This window comes from Protopterus annectens, chromosome 6.part0, assembly GCF_019279795.1.
Source record: "Protopterus annectens isolate FY-2018-M chromosome 6.part0, PAN1.0, whole genome shotgun sequence".
NCBI classification, from domain to species: Eukaryota; Metazoa; Chordata; order Ceratodontiformes; family Protopteridae; genus Protopterus; species Protopterus annectens.
Window position 1 is genome coordinate 1938907228 of NC_056737.1, and position 27251 is coordinate 1938934478.

Sequence of the window (27251 nt, forward strand, 5' to 3'; positions counted from 1 at the left end):
ATCCTAGGGAACAAATTGTTGAAGTGCTTGTGGACAAGGTAAGTTGAGAAGGGAAATGGGGAGGGGGAACTTGTACTTGGAGGGGGATTTTGAATTTTGGGAGTGAGCAGGAGTTTAGGTTTAGGGAGGGGGATTTCAAGTTTAGGGAATGAACAGAAGGTATCAGAAGTTTAGGGTTAAGGAAGGGTGGGAGATTTTAGATTTAGAGTGAGCAGAAGATTAGGGTTTGTGAGGGCAGGGGGGTTTTACGTTGTGGGAATGATCAGAAGATTAGGGTTAGGGAGAGAGGTGATATTTTAGGTTTAGGGAGCAATCAGAAGGGAAAGGTTAGGGAGGGAAGTGGGATTTTAGGATTCCTGAGTGAGAGGAAGATTAAGGTTAGAGAGTGTAGGATGATTTTAGGTTTGAGGAGTGATCGGAAGATTAGGGTTGGTCAGGGGAGGTTAGGATGACTTTAGGTTTAGAGTGTGATTGGGAGGTATAAAAATGTTAGGTTTGGGGTGATTTTATGTTTCAGGAGTGATCTGGAATTTAATTTTAAGGATATGATGTTTTTTTTTAGGGTTTGGGTTACATTTTTGTGAGGGATAGTTAGACTACTGTTACTTAACGGAGACAAAGCTGCAAACATGAGAGAGAGAGTGGCAGCAGTGAAGTGTGTCACAACATAATGGTATGCGATCATTTATATAGAAACCCATATTATATATATATATATATATATATATATATATATATATATATATATATATATATGTGTGTGTTAAATGTACATCCAGCAAAATATTTTACTAAGTATTTAATATCTGCTCAAGACTTCCCTTGCATGAAAGAAAATATATTTAATAGCAGAATAAAATGCAGTGTTGTCCCAAAACAAAATATTTATTTTCTTGGCTGTCATACACATATAGACATTCATGTTATTTTAATGTTGTAAACTGAAGTAGTTTAAAATCACAATAATGAACTATTATATTACTGAAAATAAATTAAAAAATCTGAAGAGTGCAGTGTTTAGACATTTGTTTTCAAGTTAATACAACATGACTGCTTAAATTGTGGGCAAAATAGATTTCCATGGATATTGGGAACAGGTCTTGAAATTATTGCCATTACAGAAAGGAAACAATTGAATGCATATACTATAGACCCAGTTAAACTATCTAAATGATCATTCCAGATAAAACAGTTTTAATACAGAATTTAATTTCTTGAATTGATAAACAAGTGATATTTAAAGTTTCTCTTACTTCCTATTATAATACATATTTTACAGGCTGATGGCTATATTTTTATTCAGGTAATGACTGTCATTATAGGCTGGCATAAATGATTAAATAAAATTACTAAGTACATTAGGTAACATTATATGGGCTTGCAATAAGCAGATTTGTAGTCAGTATTAAAGCAGTCTTTCTGGCTTGTGGTTCAAGTGTTTAATACACTGAAGTTTCTCATCTGGGTTGTAATGGTAATGGTGAGGGCAGCTGTTGTCATGAATAGCTAAACCACTTTTGTTCATCTGTTGTCATTTTCCTACTGCCTGCAGTCATTTTAATTTTATTTATATGTAACAATTTATAATTACTTATAACTGCAATCAGGTACTGGCCTTTATTTCAAAATGGTAATGAGGCAGATCACTGTCTGCTTGCACAGGTGTCCTGTTTCTGTGCTGCAAACTGACAGTAAGTCAGTTTTCCAAAGGTGCATTTATGAGTACAGCTGCCTACTCCTGGCAGCAGTCCTCTCCGATTCAGAGACAGGCCAACTGCAGTGATCTTATGCAGTCTGTAGGATCACCGCATTGAGCAGTCACATTGGCCAAGATATATGGTAATAAGGCATTTTGAGGGAGTGACATATGCTAATTAGCCATGTGCTGCCACCTGTAAATACCTAAAGTAAGGAATTTACACAGCCGGGAGATTCAGTGAATCACTCAGCTGTGTATGTTAGCTTGGTTGACCAAAAGTTCACATTCACACATTACTTTCAATGGGTAAGAGTGCATTAGAGGTAGGTTCCAGGGTGCCTAGCAGACAGGTAAAGATTGTGGTTTGGGCATATGTGTATGTCTTTGGCTGCATGTGTGAGTGTATGCAGAGGGATGAAAGGTCTTGTGTGTGTGTGTGTGTGTGTGTGTGTGTGTGTGTGTGTGTGTGTGTGTGTGTGTGTGTGTGTGTGTGTGTGTGAGTGAGAGAGAGAGACTGTGCATCTGCCTTGGTAGTTGCAGTAGAGGGGGTAGTTAGGGAATAGGTAAGGTAACTGTGTGTGGATGTATAGGTGAATGGGTGCGTGTGTCTGTGAGTGCAGTCTGGTGGGGGGCTGTGAATGTGTGTTTGTATATATGGGGGTCTGCAATGCCTCTAAACTCCCCTAGACTAACAAGCAAATCCTGAAATACGGGGGGAGGGGGCAATAGACAATTGGAAAGTTTAATTATTAGTCAAATGTCCCTTAAAATATTCATAGAACAACAGGTTTTGCAACACAAAGGATGCATGGGTGGAGGGAACACTAGACACCAAGGATACTCTTTAAATACTACTCTAAACTCATTTAAAAAATTAATAGAAAGACATTTCTGAAACACAAAAGACTAGACACCAGGGATTTGAAATATTATCCTTAGTCACTTAGGACAACAGGTTGTGCAGTATGAAAGATGTAAGATGTGTGTATTGAGGGGGCAATGCTAGACACCAGTGACACTCACTAAATATTAGCCTAACTTTTTAATAAAATTAATAATGGGGGGGTACTTCAAACCCTGTACTATTGTCACAGAAAGCTTTAGTCCTCTGTGCTAACATTAGACAACAGGGATACTCTTTAAATTTTACCCCAAGTCAATTAAAAATAACGTGAAAAATGCAGAAAAAGATTTGAATCCTTTATCATTGGCTCTGGAAGTACCCTAGTAATAACACTTTATTCCTCTGCACCACAGAGCAGCTTTTGCATTTGCATGTATTGTCTAAAGAATAAAAAGCGTTAAACTGTAATAGCTGGCATTATTGTCTGACTATAATAGTTCAGCAGCCACTAAGGACAAGGCATGCAGAGGGAAAAATCAGGGACAGTATGTAAAATCAGGAACAGTGGAGAGGGATGGGTGTATATCCATGTGGGGGGCTGTCAGACCTCTCACTTACTATGCTCACTAGATAACACCAAAGAGACTTTTTAAATATTACTCTGAAAGACTTAAAAAGTTAGAACAAAAAAGCAGTATATGAGCAGATGGACATTCACTCAAGCTAATAAAAAATGCCATGAACTTTACTATTATCAATTTTAATAAGAAATACAGTTGAGTGCTTTCACCCTATGAGTATCAGGACTTCCTCAGAACTAACACATTAAAAATATTCAACTTTCTAAAGGAATGTAAGTACATATCACATAACTATTCATCAGCAAATAGTAATGCAGTAAAAATTAAATCTAAATTAGAATAGTTAAAACACTATTTTAAGGCATACTGAAATCTATAGCAAAAAATAAAAACTAGGGTAACATGAAACTTTTACAATTGTACAGCTTTTGTTTTTTAAATGCTTTTAATGAGTTGCATTATTGTAAACCTTGATGGTGAATCTGCTTGCAACTTAAGTTGCCAGGTTAATGCACAGACTTTACTTCTCTCTTCCCAAGTACCACCTCTTGGGATTTTTCAAATTTCTCCAAAACTGAAAAAAGAAAACTATGCATGGGAATATTTTCTGTTTTTATATAGGTTGTTATTGGTATTTTGCTTTCTAGCATCATAGTTATGTTCATATATTCATTCATTAGGCTCCTTTCTGTGTCACCCACATACTGTAGAATGATGAACAGTTCTGGCAGTGTGCTATATAAATCACCCCTTAGAATCATAGTTGTAGTATCGTTTACTAATTATAATCTCCTTAATTGGAACTATGATCCTTTTGCGTCAAAAGTAAAGGCACATTGTTTACACCATCCACAATTATATGTCCCTTCATGCCATTCACCTTTTTATAGTATTTACTTGTTTCAAACAACTTTTCTAAGTGTTTTATTTTTTATATTTGAATGTTGAATTCCTGCCAACACAACATATCTCCACTGTGTGCCAATATTGCTAACCTTTTCATGATGGTTTCATTAATGGTTTGACTATCTCATTGATTCTTTAATTAAAAGGTTGAGATATATGTGGGAGAAGGAGACCCTGCAGTTGGCTGCACACTGTATTCTGAAGCAGTGATCAAAGAAGATAAATGCCTGTGAGGCAGTTATTTATTTATTTATTCATTCATTCATTCATCTGACCACAGTTAAACATCCAAGGTATTCAGCTATAATTGATGTTCACATCTATGTATGAGTGGGGTTGTGTGTGTAGGTACAATGAGGTTAAAATTACTGTAGCCAATTATATTTTTTTATTATATTACATTCTGATATCTGAGGTGTATACAGTCAATAATGCTGGCATTATTTGCTGGGTACAGATGCTGTCTCTGGATGAAAGTGATTAACACTGTTGTTATTTGTTCAGTTTAAGCAGTCATTATTTTGCTTTGTAGAAGTAGTGTGTGTTTCTGTGAAACAAGAGGAAATACTTTCCTGTGTCTGTTTTAACACAGTCAGACATAGTGCATATCCAACAAAATGGCTGTAACTGATGAGTGTGGGGATTTTGTCTGTTGCAAATTACTATGTCTATGTGAGGAAGAGGTCACAGTAGATCTAAAAATAACAAGCTGGCCACAATTATTTTCACTTTCATCTCATTCAGGCATTAGCATGGTACTTAATAAGTAGCTGTCTGTGGAGGTCTGGACGGGATATGTGTGATAGCAACTGATCATTGGAAGAGTGTCACACTGAGTAGTGTTGTCAACTAATACCATTTGGTTCTCTGGTTGAGCTTTTGTCTGAGATGTCTTGTGTTTGAAGTTTACAAAAAGGGAAAATGGTTTGTATAGTGAGAATGGTTTCAGAGAACCTTAAGCTGACACCAGAAATGAATACATTGATGGCATGTTAACAAGGAGAGGTTACCCTTGGTATCTTTTAGGCAAAATATGCAATGCAATTATCAGAAAGCAACTGGATGGTATATATACAACCTTGCTGGATCTTGGCCTTAATTACATTTGTAACTACAGAAACAAAAATAATAGCAACAGTGATTTTAGAGGACTGTGATTATGGCTTATAGTATTGACAGTCAAACCATTCAGGAAGCCATCACAAAAATGGGTGCTATTGGCATATAGTAGAGATATGTTGAAAAATGTGTTGAGAAACCAACATACCTATTTAAAAAAGGGAAAATTAAAAGGGTTATTTGAGACAAGTATATACTATAAAAAACAAGATAAGTGCCAGGAAAAAAAATAAAATGATATATCAGGGCCAGTCTGCAAACTCAGGGACAAGTAGAAGATATGGTGCTCTGTGTGTGTGTGTAAGAATGACTGAGAGGGGTGTCTGTGCTAACACAATGGACCACCAGAGGTGATTCCCACAGAAATGTGCTCACTAGTATTAGTGTAAACACCATGGGATTTAGAGACATGCAAATTACCTGGTAATGAGTTCTTTCCTCATTGCAGCTAATGTGTCTGTGAATCACATTTTCCACAGTCACAGAAACAGTCCCTTTTTGCCACAGCCCTTAGTGTGCACGTATATCTCACAACCTCTTAGCACAAGAAATCTGGACAAAGCTTAAAGTAATTGGGGGACAAAGGCCCAAAAATAGGGCCAGATTTTAGATCTTGCTCTTATAAACTTAAACACTTGCAAGAATAGCAGGATTTGTGTTAGCATGCATTTTTCTGAAGGATATTGAAATCTGAAGCGCAAGTCCATGCCATTAATTTGTGACTTCAATTCTCAGTAATTTGCCAGAAAACAAGAAATTTATGGGTAACAGATAGGTTCATAGGTTCATAGGATGTTACTAGGCTAGCACCCCTAGAATGTTTGCAAGCCTAGTCATGCTAATCCTGGGTTGCTCTAATTGTCCTTGGCTAGATGGACGTACTTTACAGATGAGCACCAACTATCCCTGTCCTTGAGGGACATGAGTGCCACCCCTGGGATGAATTTGCAGTCACCCATCCATTTGTCCAGGTTGCACTTGAATAGGGTCATTGAGTAGCTCTACTTCACATGAATTGGAAGTTTATTCTAGAGCAGCAGCATTTCCATCAGGTCGGGGTCAGAGACTGCCATGTAGGCCAGACACAAGTCACCTCTCAGTAGCCTAAATGATACAGTGACATGGCTTTCAGTCTATCCATGTAGGTCATGGTTTGGAAGCCCTGTATCTTCTTAGTGAGGAAACCTCTGTGGTCTGTCCAGTTGCTGCAGTTGTTTGGTGAGATACATACAGAGAGGAGCATTGTACTCTAGTAATGGTCTAATTAGGGTCGAGTAAAGTGGGGTTATAACATCCTTAGACCTGGATGCGATGTCTTTACTTATGAGATACACAATGTAGAAGGGTTTCCTTACCACCGTGGAAACCTGGTGGTCAAATTTCAAATTACTGTCGACTTGTGTTCCCAGATCTCGTATCAAAAATAAGAGGTAAAAATTAGGACATTCTGTGAAAATCTGTAGATTTAAGTGGTAAGCTTCCACAGTGCTGATAGTTGAATGAAACCTTCAAATCAACTTTCTGCAAAGTGAAATAGCTCTTCTATAATGAAATATTTTTCTGTAAATCATTTTTATTTAGTTCACAATACATTTGTTTCAGCATAAGTTACACCATCATTTTACATTTAATTTGTATGCAAAGTACAAATATGAACACTTATCAGATTAGAAAATGTCATTTGCATCATTGCCTTGACCTGATTCATCTTCCTCCACAATCCCTTGTACATATCTGCCAGCCTTCTCTTAAGCTCTTCAACCAGATTCTATTACTCTTCCCCATCATTTTCTTTGCATGTGATTGGGTATCACCCTTTGTGGCTTTTCTGATCTGTTTCAGTCTCCACCCTTTTGTAACTTCCTTTTTACCTATCCCACTGTGAGTAGTACCTCTTTTCTTTCTCCTGCCTTCCAAACCAACCCACTTGTTCCACTCCAAAAGACAGAAAAGTCAGTCCTTCCCTATCTCTTTTCAATAGATCAATTTCCAAATGTCTGTCATTGCAGCTCATCCTTCGTGAACAGTTTGTCAGGAACACAGCATGTACAAATGATTAATTCTTACTCCTCATATCTCAAACATGCCGCCATATCCTGATCATCCTCCGGTAACATTTTGGATTTTTATGCCATGTGTTCTGCCATACCAAGTTTCTATCCAATATCTCACTCCCTTCCTGCCTTTCTCCTAGTTGTTCATTCCACTCTTTTTTTCCTCCTCACAAAGTCCCTATAAATCTTACTTGTTCACCCTTTGTCGATCCTGCCCCAGTCTCCTAACTTAACACATTTCCCCATCTGCTTTCTTCTTCCCATCTCCTCTAACATTCATCCTTAGTAACCTCATTTCACTGTGATATAATCAATAACCTGTCTCAATCCCAAACTTCTCCTGTAGAATTTCAAAGGTAATGTAGTCCGCCACCTATACTGTCTCTACTCCCTTTTCCTCCGCTAGATCCTGAAAACATCCCTCTGAGCTCTCTCTGATGGTTATTTTATTAATCAGATAATCTTACTCCTTTTTCTCCCTTCAGTAACACTTTCATCTTCATATACTTCTTAACTGCTGAACTAGTGGCCCTATGTACCCCAATGCATACCCCATACCTACTGCTCCCTACCCCATACTCCCATCATACTCTCAAACTTTCACCATAAAATATTGTTTTCTTAACAGCTTACACTATCGGGCTCCATTAATTGCAGTAGCATATCTCCTGAAATCAGGCATTCCACATCTTCTGCATTTTCTGCTTGCTCTAATCAGATCTTTATTTCTTCTTCTCTTTTTCCCTCTCCATACATCTCTATCACATACCAGCTGTATCTATCTTCTGTCTTAATCACTTAACCTCAGGTGAATTAGGAATATATCCAAGCAAAAAAGCAAAACAAAACAAAAAACAAGTGAGGATTAATTTCTCTTATAGCTTTCATCCTTCCCCAATGTCAATGTGTGCTTTACCAACTAATCCTTTTATCCAATATTTTTCTTATTTTACATTTTAACTCCTCCTGTTTCTCTTCTAATTTCTTCTACCGTGGCAAAAAACCTTACCTCTGAATATTTATCTCTGCCCTGTGACTGTGGTAGACTCGTCAGGCAATTTACTTCCAGTCCAGTCCCGAGCACCAGTGATATTTGCTGATGATTCTTAAGCCCACCTCATTAAATTGCTGAAATGCCTCCACGACCCATAGGAACAGCCAGTCTACCTCCTCTAACAGTTACATGTAATCATCCACAAATAAATCCACACTACAGTGCTCTTCTCTCATTCCCCATCCAACTATTAGCTTCCTCAGTATCTATGCTAATTTCTATCCATTGCCAATATAAATAATCTCAATGACAGGGCATGGTTTTTACTCATTCATCTTTCTAGCCTGGCTGCATCGGAGAGAGAGAATCCCCATTAACTCTTATTCCTACTCCAGGTTTCTTATATATCACCTGCATGTTTCTTAATATACACCTACCTCCTACTACCTTTTGGGGTTCTAAAACATAAGATCCTACATAACTGAACTGAAGGCTATTTGAATACCTATGAAGATGATGACTGTTTTCCTTTAGGTGCAAGCCATTTTTATTTTTTGCATTCTATAAATAATTATTTAGTTAACATTATTTAACATTGTCTAAGTCCAGATTCTGTCTTTTGAGGGGGTGGGTATTCAGTTTTCCATTAAAACGATTCTATATTTTTCATTGTCGCCTCACAGTTAGACGTTGCCCGTTCGATTCTCAGTTAGAGCGTCTTCTGTGTGGCGACATGCGTGAATGGGCGTTCCTTCGCTGAAGGTTGTGCGTTAGGCCCGGCAAGCCAGTACGTAAAAATCTACTGCCAATCATTAGCGGACCGGAGTTCCGCTGTGGTGACCCCTAACCGGGAAAAGCCGAAAAACACAAACAAAAAACCATTGATAACACTCAGATGTATTGCCTTAGTGCACATAGAAATTACTTAAAATGGTTGTTTTGAAGTCTGTCTTGTGCTGATCAGGAGATAAGTGCTACTCTACTAAACATGTTTCCTTTTTTATTTCTGTTCTATGTATCCCTCTCACCACGACATGAGTGAACAAAGAGATGGGCAATAACACCTCCAAAATGGTTTTATTATTTATGTTTGTTATTTTGGGTTGCTGTACGAAACGTGTTCATTAGTTCTACCAAGGCCTTGGGGATATTTTCTTATGTATATAAGCATATCCTGGCTATGTAGCTTCCTGTTCCTAAACCTAAATCAACAGACACTTGTCTGACTTTCATTTTGTTGCATTGGTAGTGCCTATGGAGCCATATACCCTTTTTTTCATCTGGGAGATATTACAGTAGGTGTAGTTTCTACCTCTTCTAATTCAGATCTGCAGATGTGTGTATTTGCATGTGTCATACCTCTCAATCTCTTAGAGCAAGAAATCTGGACAAAACCTAAAATAATGGGGGGGGGGGGTGAAAGCTCAAAAATAGGGGCATGTTTTAAATATTGCTCTTATAAAGGTAAAAAATTGCTAGAATAATAGGATTTGTGTTAGCATGCATTTTCTGAAGGATATAAAGTTTGAAACTAAAATGTATGTCATTATTTAGTGCCTTTATTTTTCAATGACTTGTGATAAAACACAATTTTTTTAGGAACAGACCAAAAATGTGATGCAAAAGTCAAAGCATTCTGTGAAAATCTGGACATTTGAAAGATATGATGTGTGTGTGTGTGTGTGTGTGTGTGTGTGTGTGTGTGTGTGTGTGTGTGTGTGTGTGTGTGTACATGCACATATGTGATTCATTTCTGTAGTGTAAATCATGAACTTGCACTGTGTTATGTATCTATACGAAAGAAAACAAGAGATTACAGTGTGCTTTCTTGCTAGCCATATAATTTCTGAACTGCTGTTTAAATAAATGGCTGCAAAATTTGAAAAAAAAAACATGCATCAATGTAAAAACTGTTTTTTTTTTCTTCCTTAGTAATTCGTGCAAAAGTAAAGGAAGTCAGGAGCAAATGTCATGACACTACTGCAGTTGTTGAAGTGATAGCCATTCTTAAATCTTCACTGGTAAACATTCCACGAGATATAGTCACTCTATACTCAAACTCTGGCTGTCTGTGTCCACCGCTCAATGTAACTGAGGAATATATCATTATGGGCTATGAAGACAAGGAGCGATCCAGGTACTAACTCTGTTTAATATTACATGACCCCCCTCTATTAATTTTAAAAGCACACTGCACCTGTATATAAATAAATAAACTTTACTCTTTGTCATAGAGGATCTGCACACTTAACTCAGGCAGTATATTGTATTCATTCTGTTACTTATCAAAACAAGTGAAATGAGTTGAGCCAAGCAATTCCTTTATCTCTCAGATATAATGTAGCTGAATTTACTTATTAGAACCATTTTCAGTCTCATACTATGGCATTTACCCATATCCATTTTATACTGATTTTTTGTCTGGAGAGACAGTAATCAACATTAGCAAAACTGGAAAAAGAAACACAGCTGCTTTGGCAGTCTCTATCAAAAATCAGTAAAATAATACTTTCTGGGAGGTGGTGTTTTAGTTGCAACAATTTACTATTTCCCTCTGTGGTTAAGGAAACTTCAATGGATATATTAGATTTTAACCTATTATGACTGCATATGTAATTGTATATACTGTTCCACATGGCTCTGTTAATAAGTGCAAATGTCTGGAATGAGTAGCATATTTTGTAAACTGCAGATAATTTGTGTATCTCATGCAGTCGGTCATATTTATATGCATTCCTTCATTTCACCAAGCATGTTAAGACCATCAAGATAATTATTTGCATCTTCTACGCTGATCTTGGAAGATGGCTGAAATAACATAATGCTTGAAACATCCTGACAAATGTAGGATGGTGTGGAACATTGATGTAACTTCAGCTAAACCGTACAGAGCAGCAGATTGCTGTATATATGTGTGTGTCTGTATCACTAACTCAAACAGATAAAAGATGTAAAGTAATCAAGCACAAAACCCTGAAACACAAATGAACAACAACAGCAAAACTATGTAAAATAATTTTTTTTTGGGGGGGGGGGGCAAGCATCCCCTGCTAATTAAATATATACCAACTCTTAGATTGCACTACAGTAGGGAAAGGGCAAATTCCTTGATTTCTACTGTACCTCAGTCTAGCACAGAAAAAATCTAATATGTGGGATCAGCTGATTTTTGAGCACAGTAATCATATTTTTTTTTTGTTTGACAAATTAAACTTTTGACCACAGGTATGTATGACACACACACACACACACACACACACACACACACACACACACACACACACACACACACACACACACACACACACACAATCTCTCTCTCTGTCTATATATATATATATATATATATATATATATATATATATATATATATATCAAAACCAAGAAAATCTAAAGGTATTACTGCTCAGTGCTAGGAGCATAAACAAAAAACTCTACTCCCTGGAAGCTCTCTTTACCCTAGAGAATGCTGATGTCTGCGCAGTCTCATGAGATGTGGTTTAAAGCTGTGGACAGCACACCAACAGTGCATGGTTATAAAGCCTTCCACACATTTAGACCAGTTACCTCACAGAGAGGGACTAAAGGTGGAGGTGTCTCTATTTACATCAAAAATAAATATACTTCAAGGCTAGTCAAACAGGACAATGCACTTGAGCTGCTCCATGTTCAACTCACCATAGGTAAAATCCAATACCACTTCCTTGCAAGCTATAGGTCCCCCTCTATGACCCAGGAAACCCATACCATGTATTTAAACTTATTAGAAACACTAACCATCCAACCCAATACCATATTCATGGGTGACTTTAATTACCCCACTATTAACTTGAAATCCTATACAACATCAAATGTACATGCGCAGAGATTCCTGGATTTTGTAAACACAAACTCCCTGGACCAGATAGTCAATATGCCAACCAGGGGTGCAACCATACTGGATCTAGTCCTCACTAATATGGGAGAGTGCTGAACACACCCTACTGTAATGCCTTCCCTGGTAAGGTCAGACCACAAAATGGTCTCCTTTGAAATAAAAATAAAACCTGGACCCCCCAGCTAAACCGGGAATATTCAGGAACTATTCTAAAGCTAACCTCCTGCTATTAAGTGAGAACCTGGCAAATTTCAAGCCCCTGTGAACCCTGAGAACACTTCTGCCTATGCATAACTGTTCTCAGAAACCCTGTATAAGCATGTTAACAGCTGCATAGAGGCAGCTGTACCTACCAGGAAGAAGTACAGAACTAACTCAAAAAACAAGCCACCCTGGTGGAATCAGATGTATAACAGAAGGAAGAAAACCATGACAAAAATTAGGAGATGCAGCACCCAGCAGGATAAAAGCACTCTCATTAAATTAAAGAAACAACTCAGAGGACAAATAAAGCCTACCAAAGCCAAATCTAAGGTAAGTTTGGCCTCCCAGGCCAAAGACAGCCACAAAGCATTCTTTAGCTATGTCCGCAATCTCAAAGACAATACACAATTGTATGCAGAGCTCATTGTAAATGGAACCACCTATACTGAGCCAGAACATATAGCAAACCTCCTGTCTGATAAATTCAGCTCCGACTGTACTCTTCTCTCCCCCTCAACCTTCCCTCAGGAAATATCAAATATAACTCCCCCTACTATCATTAGGGGACAGGTCCTTAATGCTCTCTCTAAGACCAAGAACACTGCATCAATGGGCCCAGACAATGTCCCAGGATGCCTTCTAAATAGCATGAAACATGACCTATCAGGGCCTCTGGAATTACTATTTAACTGTAGCCTCCAAATATGCTTCATGCCTCATGAATGGAGAAAGGCAACAGTCATTCCTCTGCACAAAGATGGGCCATCTACAGACCCTGAAAACTACAGACCCATAAGTCTCACTAGTCTTATATGTAAAGCCATGGAAAGAATTATCATGGAGATAATCAATAGAGATACAGTAAACCTCCACACACTGGACCCAACCCATTTTGGCTTCGTCAAGGGCAGATTATGCCTACTCAACCTGGTGGACTTCTTTGAGAAGGTCAACAAAGCAATGGATGAGGGCAAAATCGTTCACACTACCTTCATTGACCTGGCCAAGCTATTCGACACAATACCCCACTTGGGCATTGTTGGCAAACGCAAGAGGTTAGGTACAAACCCGTATGTCACCCGGTGGATAGCCAACTGGCTCACAGACAGGACCCAGGAAGTTAGAATGGGATAGTCCACCTCTTCAAAGAGGCCAGTCACAAGTGGATTCCATCAGGGATCAGTTCATGGACCACTCCTTTTTAGCATTTACTTCTCAGAAGTCAAGGCCAATGTCAGTTGTCTCTGGCTGACTAAGTTTGCAGATGATTGCAAATTAGGAGCTGTCATTGAATCTCACACTGACACAAATGTTGTCCAGGAGGGGCTGACACAAACAAACAACTGGTGTCAGAGTCATGGACTAAAGCTAAATGCCAAGAAATGCATATTAGTATCCTTTGGGAAGTCATCTATCCCTGGTAACTATCATATTGAGAACACACCCCTTAGAGCTGACCCAGTAGTCAGGGACTTAGGGACAGACATAGATAGTAATCTAGCCTTTGATCATCACGTGTCTACAGTGGTGAGGAAATCATTCTGTGTTGCACAACTTATAAACAAAGGTATGGCATCTCAGTACATGGAAGTCATTGTTCCACTGTATTTGGCATTCATCAGACCTATCATTGAGTACAATGCCCCCTTTGGTATGTACCTAACCAGGCATATCCAACAACCGGAACATCCACAGAGGTTTCTCTCTAAAAGAATACAGGCTGTAAGTAATATGTCCTATGCAGACCGCCTCAAGGCTCTGCCTCTGTATTCTTTTTCCTACAGGCTTTTGAGGGGAGATCTATGTCTGGCATATATGGCATTATTGGACCCCACTCTGATGGATGCCCTGCATATCCAGTCAAATACTGCCGTAAATGTTCACATGTCTAAAAGCAAGTCAAACTACATCTGTTAATTAAAATAATTATTCCAATGTTTATGTTACATGAAGTACAGTCCAAATGCATTTTCAGAATGCTTGGCCTCTCTGTAGCTTTATTGTTTCCTTAATATATTAATGGATATGATAAATTGAGGTAAATGTTGGTACAGTCAACAAATACTACCATCATTTCTCTTTAAAACCAGATAGGTGGGCTGGTCTGAAGGCATTTTTCAGCCATGTCTTGGACCCAGAACGGCAAACAAAGAAGCAAAGTAAAATAAGAATGTTACAAATATATATGTTCTAATATACACAAAATATATAATTAAGTTAAAAATTTTGATTACATTATGAACAAATATTTATACTAAGCTGGCAGAATACATTAGCTATAAAGGAGAAATAGGTGGCAAAACCAAACTGTACTGAAGTAAAAGTCTTGATATAAATCAATATTTATTATGTGTTGTTAGAATACATGATGACATAAAGAAAGAATAGCCCCAGGATTCAGCAAGCTCTGCATGGCGTGCAGGAATAGTGCAAGAGCTGCTGCACGCAATATGGCTGACAAGCGATCCAGGAACGAGCTCCCGGGACGTGCACGAGAGCTCCTACACTATTCCTGCATGGACACAGCTCCTGTATGCTAATTACCCCATTTGCAGGTGAAAACCATGCAAATGAGGTGAATTAGTGATCCAGGAAGCAGGCAGGTGTCTGTGCAGGAATAGTGTAAACTGCAGAAATGTATTTGACTACTAACTGAATACATTTCTGCAAATTACAAAATGGAGGCATGACAGCTCCAAAGAAAGCATGTATTAAATGTAGGAGGTGTGCCAATGAGAAAAAGTTGCAAAATTATAAAAAAATAATGTTTATTTTTTTTGGCCGATTTCAGCTGTTTAAGTGTAGGGCAGCGGTGCGCAAATGGGATCGGCCCAAAAATAATGAAAAAAGTTGGAAATAAGCTTTTAAACCAAAATCAGCATTCTGCCATAATAGTCAATGGCATGCATAAGACAACAATACCATGGAATAGTGGTTGCTAAGGGGGAAGGCTGAGTGTCAGTTTTGTAACCATGCATTAGCAGTCAGTTTTATGCAAATGAGGGGATTGATACTGAATCACAGATTTCCCCTCAGTGTTAGCAGCAACACCATGGTATAAGCATAAGAGGTAGATGACCTCATAAAGGGGAGTGTCATGCATACTGTAAGCTTATTGGAGCTCTGTGGCCTGTGTTTGCCCTTAGCTAAGCACAGCTAAGGAAGGGGTGTATATCTGAGGCTGCCTAGCAGTGTTTACATTGCCTAAATGAAATGGGTTTGCGTGCCATGCACCGGGTTTAAAAAAAAAAACACAGGAAATAGCAGCTCTGTTCACATCTGAGCACTGGGTATGGGTGGCGCACCTCGGAGCTTAAACAGGAAGGCAATGGGAAGGGAAAACAGCAATAAGACAGTAATCAAGGAGAACTAGCATAGCTGGCAGATGAAATGTATCAGAATCAGTCAGTTACACAGGCAGCAGCCCAGCCCAGCCCTGCACACTACTATAAACTATAAAAACACCTTTCACTCTGTTTTTTCCCACAAACTCTACACCACCGGTGTACACAGATGGGGAAAATTTACCTGACAAAACTAAAAAATAATAGGGGCTGCTGTTGCTGTCATACGTCAATATGTGGAAGACACTTAGGGTGGTGAGGATGAGAATGCTGATGACCAACTCACAGTGAGGAGAAGGAGAAGAGTGTACAGACCCAGGGTAACCTACCAGGGGCTACACGAGCTGGAGATAATGGAGCACTATAGGGTGGACAGGGACATCCTACAGCAAATTGTTGAGCTCCGCCAGCCACATCTCACACACAGAACCAACAGAGGGGAACCCATCCCAGTGGATACCAAGGTATGTGTAAGCTTAAGAATGCTAGCCACAGGTACCTTCCAAAGGCCAACTGGGGATATCATGGGGATCTCACAGGCATCAGCATTCAGGGTACTCCACTAGTTCCTGGATGCCATGTCAGCACATGCCAGTGAGCACATATATTTCCTCAACACCCATGAGGCGTTGACCAGCAGTATGCGTCTCTTCCACCAAATAGCAGAATACCCTGAGGTAGTGGGTGCTATAGACTGCACGCACATACACATCAAAGTACCACCTGGTGAGCAGGGTAGGGTCTACATAAACCACAAGGACTTCCCCTCCATCAACTGCCAGGTCGTGTGCGATGCCCAGGGCATTATAATGAATGTTTGTGCTGGCAGCCCTGGAAGCTATCACGACTCCCACATCTGGCATATGACACAGCTGTAACAGAGATTTGCCAGTGGGGACATCCCATATGGCCACCTAGCAGGGGATGCTGGTTAGGCACTGGAGCCATGGCTGATGACACCAATCAGAAATGCACACACACCCGAATAGGAAATTCATAATGAGGCACATACACAAACCAGAATCATAACAGACCATGTGCTTGGGATGCTCAGGTCATGGTTCCAGTGCCTGGACATATCTGATGGAGCCTTGTAGTACTCTCCAGCTACATGTACGTAAATTTTCATTGTATGTGCCATGCTACACAATATGATCCTGCAGAAACAGCTGCAGCAGAAACAGCATGGGGCAGGGCCACACAGCCCCCCACCATTGCCAAGGCCAGCACAGAGTGACTCAGCAGAGGAACAACCTGAGCCTGCCCATGAAGGCAGAAGGAGGTGTGCCCAGTATGCCCAGGCTTTGGCAAAGAGGCAATGCATAGCACATACACTGACATGGTAGGAACCCAGGGAATGACACCTCTCTCTCTGACTCACACATACAGTAAAAGGGATGCCAAACATGACACTACCTGTGCTTTACCACATATAGGGAGTGCACTATGTGCATCTGACATAGTCAGCCCTGCAGCACCATCCTCAATACTGGCACAGCCACAAGGTAAGTCACTCTTCCTATCAACTGCTGAATGCAGTAGTATGTTTTGCTAATTGTATCTATGGTATGGATGTGAGCATGCAAGGGAATTGGGTGGCTGAATGGGATGGCAGCAGATAGTGGACACCTATAAGGGCAGCATGAAATCCATAACAAATACTGGTGTCAACAAAGTAGGCAGTACTAGACAAGGTGACAAATCCCACTGCAGTACATGTGTTGGCCCAAATGTGTGTCCATAGGATACACACATGCATGTCAGTGAGGCTCACATACCCAACAACAGCATCAGTCAGCAGAACAGGTGTAGATAACCATAAAGAAACTGTGCTAAGGCCTCCAATTGATGGCAATGGAGAATAGTCCCCCCTCCAGAACTACACAGGTCAGGCAGCTGTACATTAGTTTTGAAGAGTAAGAAGTATAAAAATGAAATGTAGGTCAATAAAACCTAAGAACTGTACTCTACTGATATGCCTCTAGTCTGCATGATAGGTCAGAATACAAAATGAAATGGAAGCCAACAGAGTAGCTGAAATACCAGTACAGTCATAGCAAATGTTTACAGTTGTCAGGTGTGCCCCCCCACAATCCTATGCAGAAATGCAGTAACGTGTATGTGTGGGTTTAATAATAGTAGAGCACAGATTGCCTGAGCTGGCCAAATCTAGAGGATAGATTGTTGCATGTGTGCAATATGCAGGGCTCTGTGTGTTAGGTTGTTGTGTGTTATATATTGTGTGGAAGTGGTCAGCATGTAGGCATGGATGGTAGTGTATCGGTGGCCTATGGCCAGTACAGTAGATGACAGGGCCATGTTCTGAAAACTGCAGTGCCAACCACAATGCATCCCAGCAAGAATCAATTCAGCAGTCATCCATACTCACTGTTCAGATGTCAATATCAGTCACCATCTGAAATATGGACATGCCATGAATGTGGGCCCAGACATACACACAGTACACAGGTGGAAGTACCATAGACAGAGTACATAAAATGTAACTGTCGACTGCACACACCTTTGGAATTGTACATACAGGTTAGCAGCACATTAGTTGTCTATGTAGTATGGAATACTGATGTAGTCTGGCCAATCACTGGCAGATCACAAAATACATAGTTATGAAGTAATGAGAGACTGACTGCCTATGTCCCCACACAAGGCAGCATAAGGGGAATGTCCCAGGTATATCTGTGAGTCAGCTGCAAGGAGCTTCCATATCACACATGCACTCAGCTCACCCCACCATCAGAATCAGAATGGAGCATGCTGAAGAGGTGTCCCATGCAGGTGTGTCCCTAGCTGTAAGCAGCACCCTGCCAGCATCCAGAACAATGGATTAATATGGACAGAAACTATTGCCATTAATACCTCGCACAATTACCTGTCACTCCAGGGGAATCCAGTGGCTCACAGCCTTGGACTGTAGGAGTGACAGAGTGCACTGGCCTGCTACAGATGGCCTGCATCACTACCAAATGCCCTACAGTTCTCTGTCAAAGGCCTGTCCCTATCTCGTACTGCTAATGTATATTATCTCAAGGGGTCCCAACTAACAACATAACACAGTCCACAGAACACAAATGCAAGGCCATGTCAACAAATCCCAGTAGCATGCCCACCATGTCCTACTGCATGAACTGTGGACCAACCCCTCTGAATACCGCTGGGATGAAGGGACAACTATAGGGATACTTCTCAGATATTGCTTGCATAATGTTAGGAAGAGGATAGAATAACAGAGTGGGGGGGGGGGTGTAGAAGCATGGACGCCATGGAGTGTGTGAAGTCTGAAACTCTGATGTGTGCCTATACTACCCCTGCCTGCAAACCCAGTAATGGGTGGCTACAAACCTGCTCGTAAACCACAATGTGAAGGAGAACTGACCAGATATATGAGCCCTGCCTCTGGGTAACCCAGGTTAATCTGTACAGCTGAAAGGTATGGCCACAGAAGGATATGGCCATTCTGTTATGTCGATAGATGTACAAGCAGGGGATCCTCAGCCATCACAGTACCAATGTGCTGGACCTTTTACACAGACCCACCAGCAAGTGTCTGCAGCTACCCCTCCAAAATGGCATGAGTGTGCAAGAATATGTAGGCTGCAGACCACAATACTGGACACAGCTTCATTCATCTTGTATTTCCAGGAAATAACTGTGAGCAAATAAGTATGTCTGTCAGTAGTTGTTGACATAATACATCACAGTGTAAAACAGTACATATGTCTGAATATCTCTGCTAACACCAACCATGTAACACAAGCAGCACAGACACAATAGTTACAGTATCCCACTATCTTTCGCCCATTGTGACTCCATATTGTCAACCTATCTACAGATATCCTGCAGAAACAGGTTGCTAGCTGTAGGTGTAGAACACAAAATCCTGCACTGGAGTAGAACCTACTTGGAATGGATTCACACACTCAATACAGAAGGTCATACTGGGTATGCTCCTACACTTAGAGAAATGAAGCCCATGTCTGACAACAGTGGACTATACATATCTGTCAGTCGCAGATGTTTGTGCACACATACCACATTGCACACCATTCATGCTTTGCACACACAATGGATAGGAATATTCACAAATATCCAAGGCCAACACACTATAATAGGTCAAACATACACACACAGAGATGTGGGGAAGAGAGAGACAGACAGTGACAAAGTGATTGCCATCATGAGGCCTGTCCCACCCACCACACATCCAATTGGCCAATATCACATGATGTGCCGATGTCAATCACTGTAGACATTTTCTTTTGGTAGCCCTCAGCCCTATAGTGTCTGTGGTGCTTGTGATAACTGTGTAACATGATAGTACAAATCAGTATTCATCTAGCATTTGTATACTCAGTTCTGTAAAATGTAAAGTTCTGTGTGACTGAGTGTTATGTGTGTTTCCAGAGGAATGGTTTATGGCTCATTCACACACACTGCACTTCCCATTGCCTATGTTAGCACTCATGCTGATGTCAGTCACCTTGAAATAACCCTCTGGCTAATTCTCAGCCCCATAACCTCTTTGGTGCTTGCGATAACTATGTAATGCTATAGTGTAACATACTAATTAGGTAGGAGTTCTAACCCCCGACATGGCAACTGTGTGTGTGTGTGTGTGTGTGTGTGTGTGTGTGTGTGTGTGTGTGTGTGTGTGTGTGTGTGTGTGTATATATAGAGATCAATGATTTTGAGACCATTCATAGTCACTACACCTCCCATTGCCCTACTTTAGCAAGCCTGCTGATGTCAGTCACCTTGAAATACCCCTTTGGACAAGGGCCAGCCCTATCACCTCCATGGCGTGTGCGATAGCTGCATAAATGTGGCAAAATACTAGTTAGGAGTTTTTTCAATCCCAGACATGGCAGCTGTGTGTGTGTGTGTGTGTGTGTGTGTGTGTGTGTGTGTGTGTGTGTGTGTAGACTTTAGCAAGCCTGCTGATGTCAGTCACCTTGAAATACCCCTTTGGACAAGGGCCAGCCCTATAAGCTCCTTGGCACATGCCATAAATGCGGAACAGTGTAGTAGCAGTAACTACACAGGTATGGGTTTGAATCTCATCTGTGGCCAGTGTTTGTGTATGTATCTCAAAGATTTTGGCCCCATTTACACCCAGTACACATCTCAAAGCCTGACTTTAGCCATCCTGCAGATATCATCCACCTTAGAAGTACCTGTTGCCAACCCTAAACCATGTCAGGTCAGTGGTGTTTGCGGTAAATGCATAACATAATGATCCGTAAAGATTGTTAGAGGTTTGAACCTCACCTCTGGAAAATATAAATGTGTGTTTAGGGTAAAGTTATTTTGGGGATCTCTCACCCACTACATCACCCAGTGCCAGTATTTACAAGGGCTGGTGATGTTCCTCACCTTATAAGTTCCTTGGGACAACATCCATCCTATAAACTCTGTGGCATGTGTAATACATGTGGTACACTGCAGTAGCAACACATAGCTAGGTAGAGGTTTGAATCTCAGTACTGGCAAATGTATGCGTGTGTCAGTATCTTGTGTGGAGGCTGCTGTGATTGTGTAATAACAGGATGCATTGTGGGGCAGGTTTGGCTAAATTATTATGTTGAGGACCTAGTATATGTCACAATATCCACCTCACAAGGACAACAGATGTCAAACACCAGAGAGGCTGGTGTAGACAATCTGTAGCCCCACATGTGACATTATGGATTGGTGAACAATATAGGCAACCCTTCTATTACTCAAAGAACGCTCTCCACCCATGTCTCATACACACACTTGGCTAGGCAACAACCACTTTATGGGTAGTTCTCTGCAAGTTGCCTCACAGATAGTAACCACGGTGTGATTGCAGTGGACTACATGCCTGTTGACCACAGCAGTGCCACTGACATCAGAAAGTAATGTGATGTGTTACATCTCCTGACTGAATGTGTGTTATCCAGCAAGTAAAAGGACATGGCACTCTGTTCCATCCCTACAGTAGGCAAATAAGTGCTTATAGTGGTCCTTTTGCTATGTTCCTCACTGGACGCCTGCAACAACTGTAGAGTCTGCAAATGTAACCCACAAAGGGAATACCATGCCTTATACACATGCCCTGTATGGACAGACACCACTAGCTCCACTGAATACCTGTATCATGCTGTCAATGTAGGTGCAAGCATGACCTCAGTTCCATAACCAGGTCTCATCAAATGAAGTCAGAAATGCTACATCAGAAGATAGCAATCTGTCCACACAACATACATCAGAGACCTCAAGTACACTTCCACACATCAAAGAACATGTGTGTGGGACATGTGCACAACCCAGACACTGTCCATGTTATGGAATATAGATCACATACATGGGAAGCAGTGCACATCACTGGCCACCCACAATAGTAACCCAGATGAGTGGATGGTGAATTTGACTAGCCTTGTTCAGCCTTGAAGCCCATTCACCTACTACACACCTGTGAAGCAATGAACCTATGCATCTTAGTATTGGCAAGTGTGTGTGTGTGTGTGTGTGTGTGTGTGTGTGTGTGTGTGTGTGTGTGTGTGTGTGTGTGTATGTGTGTGGAGATTAATGATTTTGGAGCCATTCACAATCACTACACCTCTCATTGCCCTACTTTAGTATGCCTGCTGATGTCATTCACCTTGAAATAACACTTTGACCATGTATCAGCCATATAAGCTCTGTGGTGCTTGTGATAATTGTGTAATACTGTAGTGTAGCAAACTAGTTAGGTAGGAGTTCTAATCCTAATCCTGCCAACTGTGATAATGTGTGTGTTTCCCTGAGAGAGTGTGTGCGTGTGTGTGTGTGTGTGTGTGTGTGTGTGTGTGTGTGTGTGTGTGTGTGTGTGTGTGTCTTCATTGACACCTGCTTTTGGTGACATTCACACTTACTACACTTCCTTTAGCACTGTTGCTGATGTCACTCACCTTCAAAGATACCTTTGGACAGGTCTCTAACATATAAGCTCCATGGCGCATGCAATAATTGCATAACACTGTAATAACAATATAACAAACACTAAAAGTACCATGCCAAAGAGGAAAACTGTGTGACTGCTAATAGTAAAAAAATAAAGGAAAGGCCTGGAAAGGCCGCAGAAATACCTCACTAAAAGAATCACAGGCCTAAAGCAGATGTCCTATGCTGTCCACCTTAGAAAACTCCAGCTATACTCTGTCGCATATTGTATACTCAGAGGCCATCTCTGCTTAACATACAAGGCCATGTCAAACCCAGAGCTGTTGGACATGCTACACTTAAAGAAATCCCAATCCCTCAGAGCCATATGCTCCAGGGATCTAAACCTTGTCATTACAATAAACAAAACATGCTGGAGGGATAGGTTCCTGACCCAGAGACTCCCCAGACTCTGGAATAGACTGCTCATACATGTCAAGCAGAGTGCCTCTTTAGCCGTCTTCAAAAGGAGCCTTGATGATTGGATGGGAGAAAGGAAATTCACCCAGGGGATCACGTCAGTTGCCCTGCTAAACAGGGGTCCAGGAAGTAAATAGTGTGGGAAGAAATAGTCAGAGAATTGTTATGGCTAGGCTTATATAGGCCCAAGGGCCGATAGCCTAGTACCAGCCTATGAACCTATGAACCTATGAAGCTATAAGTCCCAACAAACTAAATAACGAATGCAATCAACAGATATGGCAGCAATATGATAACCACAATCATAAAATTAAAAAAAAAACAAGTTTAATTACGAACGGTAAGCGCTTTCACTGAGTAGCTTTATCAGACCATGTAACAGACTATTGCAAAGCATTTAAAAACATAAAGAAACCAATCAAACAGTTCCATAAAATGACATCACATCCTGACAAAAACTACTACATTGTAGCGTAAACCCCTAGTGGGCACTCTTGGTAAAAACTTAGAATGTTTCAAAATTCATAAAGGTAGCAAGTTGTTCCAAGATTTAAAAGCTGACATTCAAAAAAATATATATATATAGCTGAATGTTATTTAATAGGAATCGAACTCTCATTAGAGCAGACCCATATGCTTCTAAAATACATAGACATAAGAATGTCGCTCCTATAACACTATATATACTACCTTTTAGAAACTGCTAACAACAATAATCACTACCTACCCATATATAACGTATGTGCAGTATGAACCATTAGGAAGCTTAGTAGTGCATAAAAATAAAAATAAAGATACATTCCACTGAATACAACCAATATCTAAATTGTAGATGATTGCACTTAAAAACAATAACAAAACATTAAATGACCAACAATATACATCATTGATCATACATCGTTTGTAGAATACTGCAACTACAGCCCTTCCATGATTCATACTACAGAAAGTAAACAGAATAGATTATTACTAAGGATCAAATCGCTCTGTGAATGAGAGATACACATATTGTGGAGATGCGCTATTAGTAAAAAAACATTAATATAGGCAGTCACTAGCATTCATTTCAGTGCTATGATAAAAATATATAACATATATAGTGAATAAAACAGTAAAAAAGCAATCATACCTCTACCTAATATTCTGCATTAAGGTGCATGATGTAAATATAGGCTAGTATGCCTCAGTAACCATTAGTACACTAATGTTAAATAAATAGCTAAAGGAATGTTTAAATCACTCTAGAAAGCGATCGATAAAATAACTGCTGGAAAAGGTACCATTGTAAACATATGTAAACATTCGCTACAACATTGTGAAGTGTAGGGCTCATTGTGTTAAAATGTACAATCTATACCATAAACATTCGTCCATAAAATTGAGTCCATGTTATTATATTTTCAATACCGTCTAAACACATCCATCAAAATATAAGAGCTCTAGTAATGAAATATTGATATGAGGGAAGTGTTTCTGGATATCCTAAGAATGTGGACATCAAAACTGCCTATATTAGTGTTTTTTTACTAATAGCGCATCTCCACAAAATGTGTATTTCTTATTCACAGAGCAATTTGATCCTTCTTAGTAATAATCTATTCTATTTACGCTCTGTAGTATGAATCATGGAAGGGCTGTAGTTACAATATTCTACAAACGATGTATGATCAATGATGTATATTGTTGGTCATTTAATGTTTTGTTATTGTTTTTAAGTGCAATCATCTACAATTTAGATATTGGTTGTATTCAGTGGAATGTATCTTTATTTTTATTTTTATGCACTATTAAGCTTCCTAATGGTTCATACTGCACATATGTTATATATGGGTAGGTAGTGATTATTGTTAGCAGTTTCTAAAAGGTAGTATATATAGTGTTATAGGAGTGACTTTCTTATGTCAACGTATTTTAGAAGCATATGGGTCTGCTCTAATGAGAGTTCGATTCCTATTAAATAACATTCAGCTATATATATATTTTTGTTTGAATGTCAGCTTTTAAATCTTGTAACAACTTGGTACCTTTATGAATTTTGAAACATTCTAAGTTTTTACCAAGAGTACCCACTAGGGGTTTACGTTACAATGTAGTAGTTTCTGTCAGGATGTGATGTCATTTTATGGAACTGTTTGGTTTCTTTATGTTTTTAAATGCTTTTCAATAGTTTATTATATGGCCTGATGAAGCTACTCAGTGAAAGCGCTTACCGTTTGTAATTAAACCTGTTTTTTTATATTTTATGATTGTGGTTATCTTATTGTTGCCGTATCTGTTGACTGCATTCGTTATTCAGTTTGTTGGGACTGTAATAACAATGCATAGTCAGGTAGGGGTTTGAAACTCAATACTGGTAAGTGTGTGTTTGTGTGTGTGTCATCAGTATCCTGTGTGGGTGTTGAGGTGATTGTGTAATGACAGGATCCATTGCAGCGTGGGTTTTGCTACATTATTATATTCAGGACCTATATGTCCCATTGTCCAAATTACAAGGCCAACAGTTTTCAAACACTGTAGAGGTTGTTGTAGACAATCCTCAGCCATAAATGTGTACAGCCATGTGCAATTACTATGTGACAGCATGGATTAGTAAACAATATAGGCAACCGTTATAATACCCAGACACCACTCTCCACCCACGGATCATACAAAAACACACTTGGCTCTTACTCTCTTACTCCCTTCCTTTCTTACTTTGTCTCTGTCTCTGTCTCTCTCTCCCTCTCTGGTTGGTGTGGAAAACTACATCTGTTTTGCATAGGCAGCAGCTTGAGTTTTGTAAGTAATTCTCATGATCAGCTGATGGCCTGTGCATGAATTGCAGCCCCCCCCACTTGCTAATTGCATGTGGAACAGCTGTGGTATCATTCCTATAGCCAATTGCATGGAAACACACTCCTATAACTAAGCACTTCATGTGGGTGTTGGCCATTTTCCTTCACTCTGAGCAGGACATCGTGTGGGTGTTTGAAAAACAGCATCACAGAGGGTATTTGGAAATACCTCTTACAACATACACTGTGGAGACAGGCCAACAAACAGGAGGGGGATGTTCCAGACATGGGGACAGAATGTAAGTATTGCTGTTCTACATTTGAAGTCATGTTGGTTTAACAGGGTTTGTGTGGATATGGCTGTTCTACATGATTTAAAGTCTGGCATGACAGTGTTATGTGGTTGAGGAAACTCTCACCTGTAGGGCTATCTGCAGACTGGACAAAGTTTGGAGTCTTAAATGTGGTGTGTTACTCACACATTTCATATCTTTAGAAATGCAGTAGCATACTCTGATGATTGCAGTCAGTACATGGTGACATCCATGTGAGTTACTGACTTCATATCCCTCAGAAGAGATATGTCACAACAAACCCTGTTACACCAGGATATTTCTCAGTTTATCACAGCAGTATGTCAATATTGGCCCTGTGTTTGTGCCTCCGTCCCCCAAGTCTGTCATCCTTTGTCCATATATCATGCAGTAAGAGGTGCATATGTACAGTACATCATTATTTACTGACATCACAGCTGATAACAAGCCAGTGAGATATCAGACTGCTAGACATGTTATGTATAGTAGCCCTTATATTTGAGGACAAAACCTGGACGTTCTGTTGTAGTGTGTACAGTAGTGAGGTCTGTGTACTTATGGTGATTGTTGACAGAGTGTGTATTGTGAATATGTTACTTGGCCTGTGTACAGAATGTAGCAGATGCTATTGTTCTTGGTCCTGTTCTATCTGATGATGCATGCTGCTCCAGTTTATTGTACCCTATCAGCGTACATGTTTGTAGGGCCAGACTGACACATGTCCCATGCCACAGTCAGGCATTAGCTACACTGTGTATTGGCCCAGTATATGTAAGGTTAGTGTGTGAATGGCACATATGAGGATGGTTTTGTTCACACAGTCCATGCACTGTACTATTAATTAGGCTTAACATAATGTGACTGTGACTGTGTTCAGATTGGTTGTGGGTGTGCACTTTCACACTGGTGTCTGTTACTCCATGCTGTTTTATGCCTGTAGTGCCTGCTATATTTGCAAGTACATGGTTATTCCCCCATAGGAAACTTGGGTCAGTGTTGTGGCAGTCTGCCTGTAGTTTGCACAGTGCTTTGTGACATGCCTAGCAGCTCAGTGTATTTACCTAGTGTGATGTTATGTCCAGATATTTGTCAGATGTACTGTTGCCTGGCCACCATAACTGTTATGTATTTATGACAAAGCAGTGGGATGCTGTAAAGATG

General features: G+C 40.0%; 1 protein-coding gene across 1 annotated transcript in view; it reads left to right on the top strand.

The window, feature by feature from the left end:
* FRZB (frizzled related protein) overlaps positions 1-27251 on the top strand; it is a 481266-nt gene that overhangs the window by 308781 nt on the left and 145234 nt on the right. The window contains exon 4 of the mRNA XM_044075249.1: positions 10130-10334. Within this exon, the coding sequence (XP_043931184.1) occupies positions 10130-10334 (205 nt within the window). The remainder of the gene's footprint in view (positions 1-10129; positions 10335-27251) is intronic.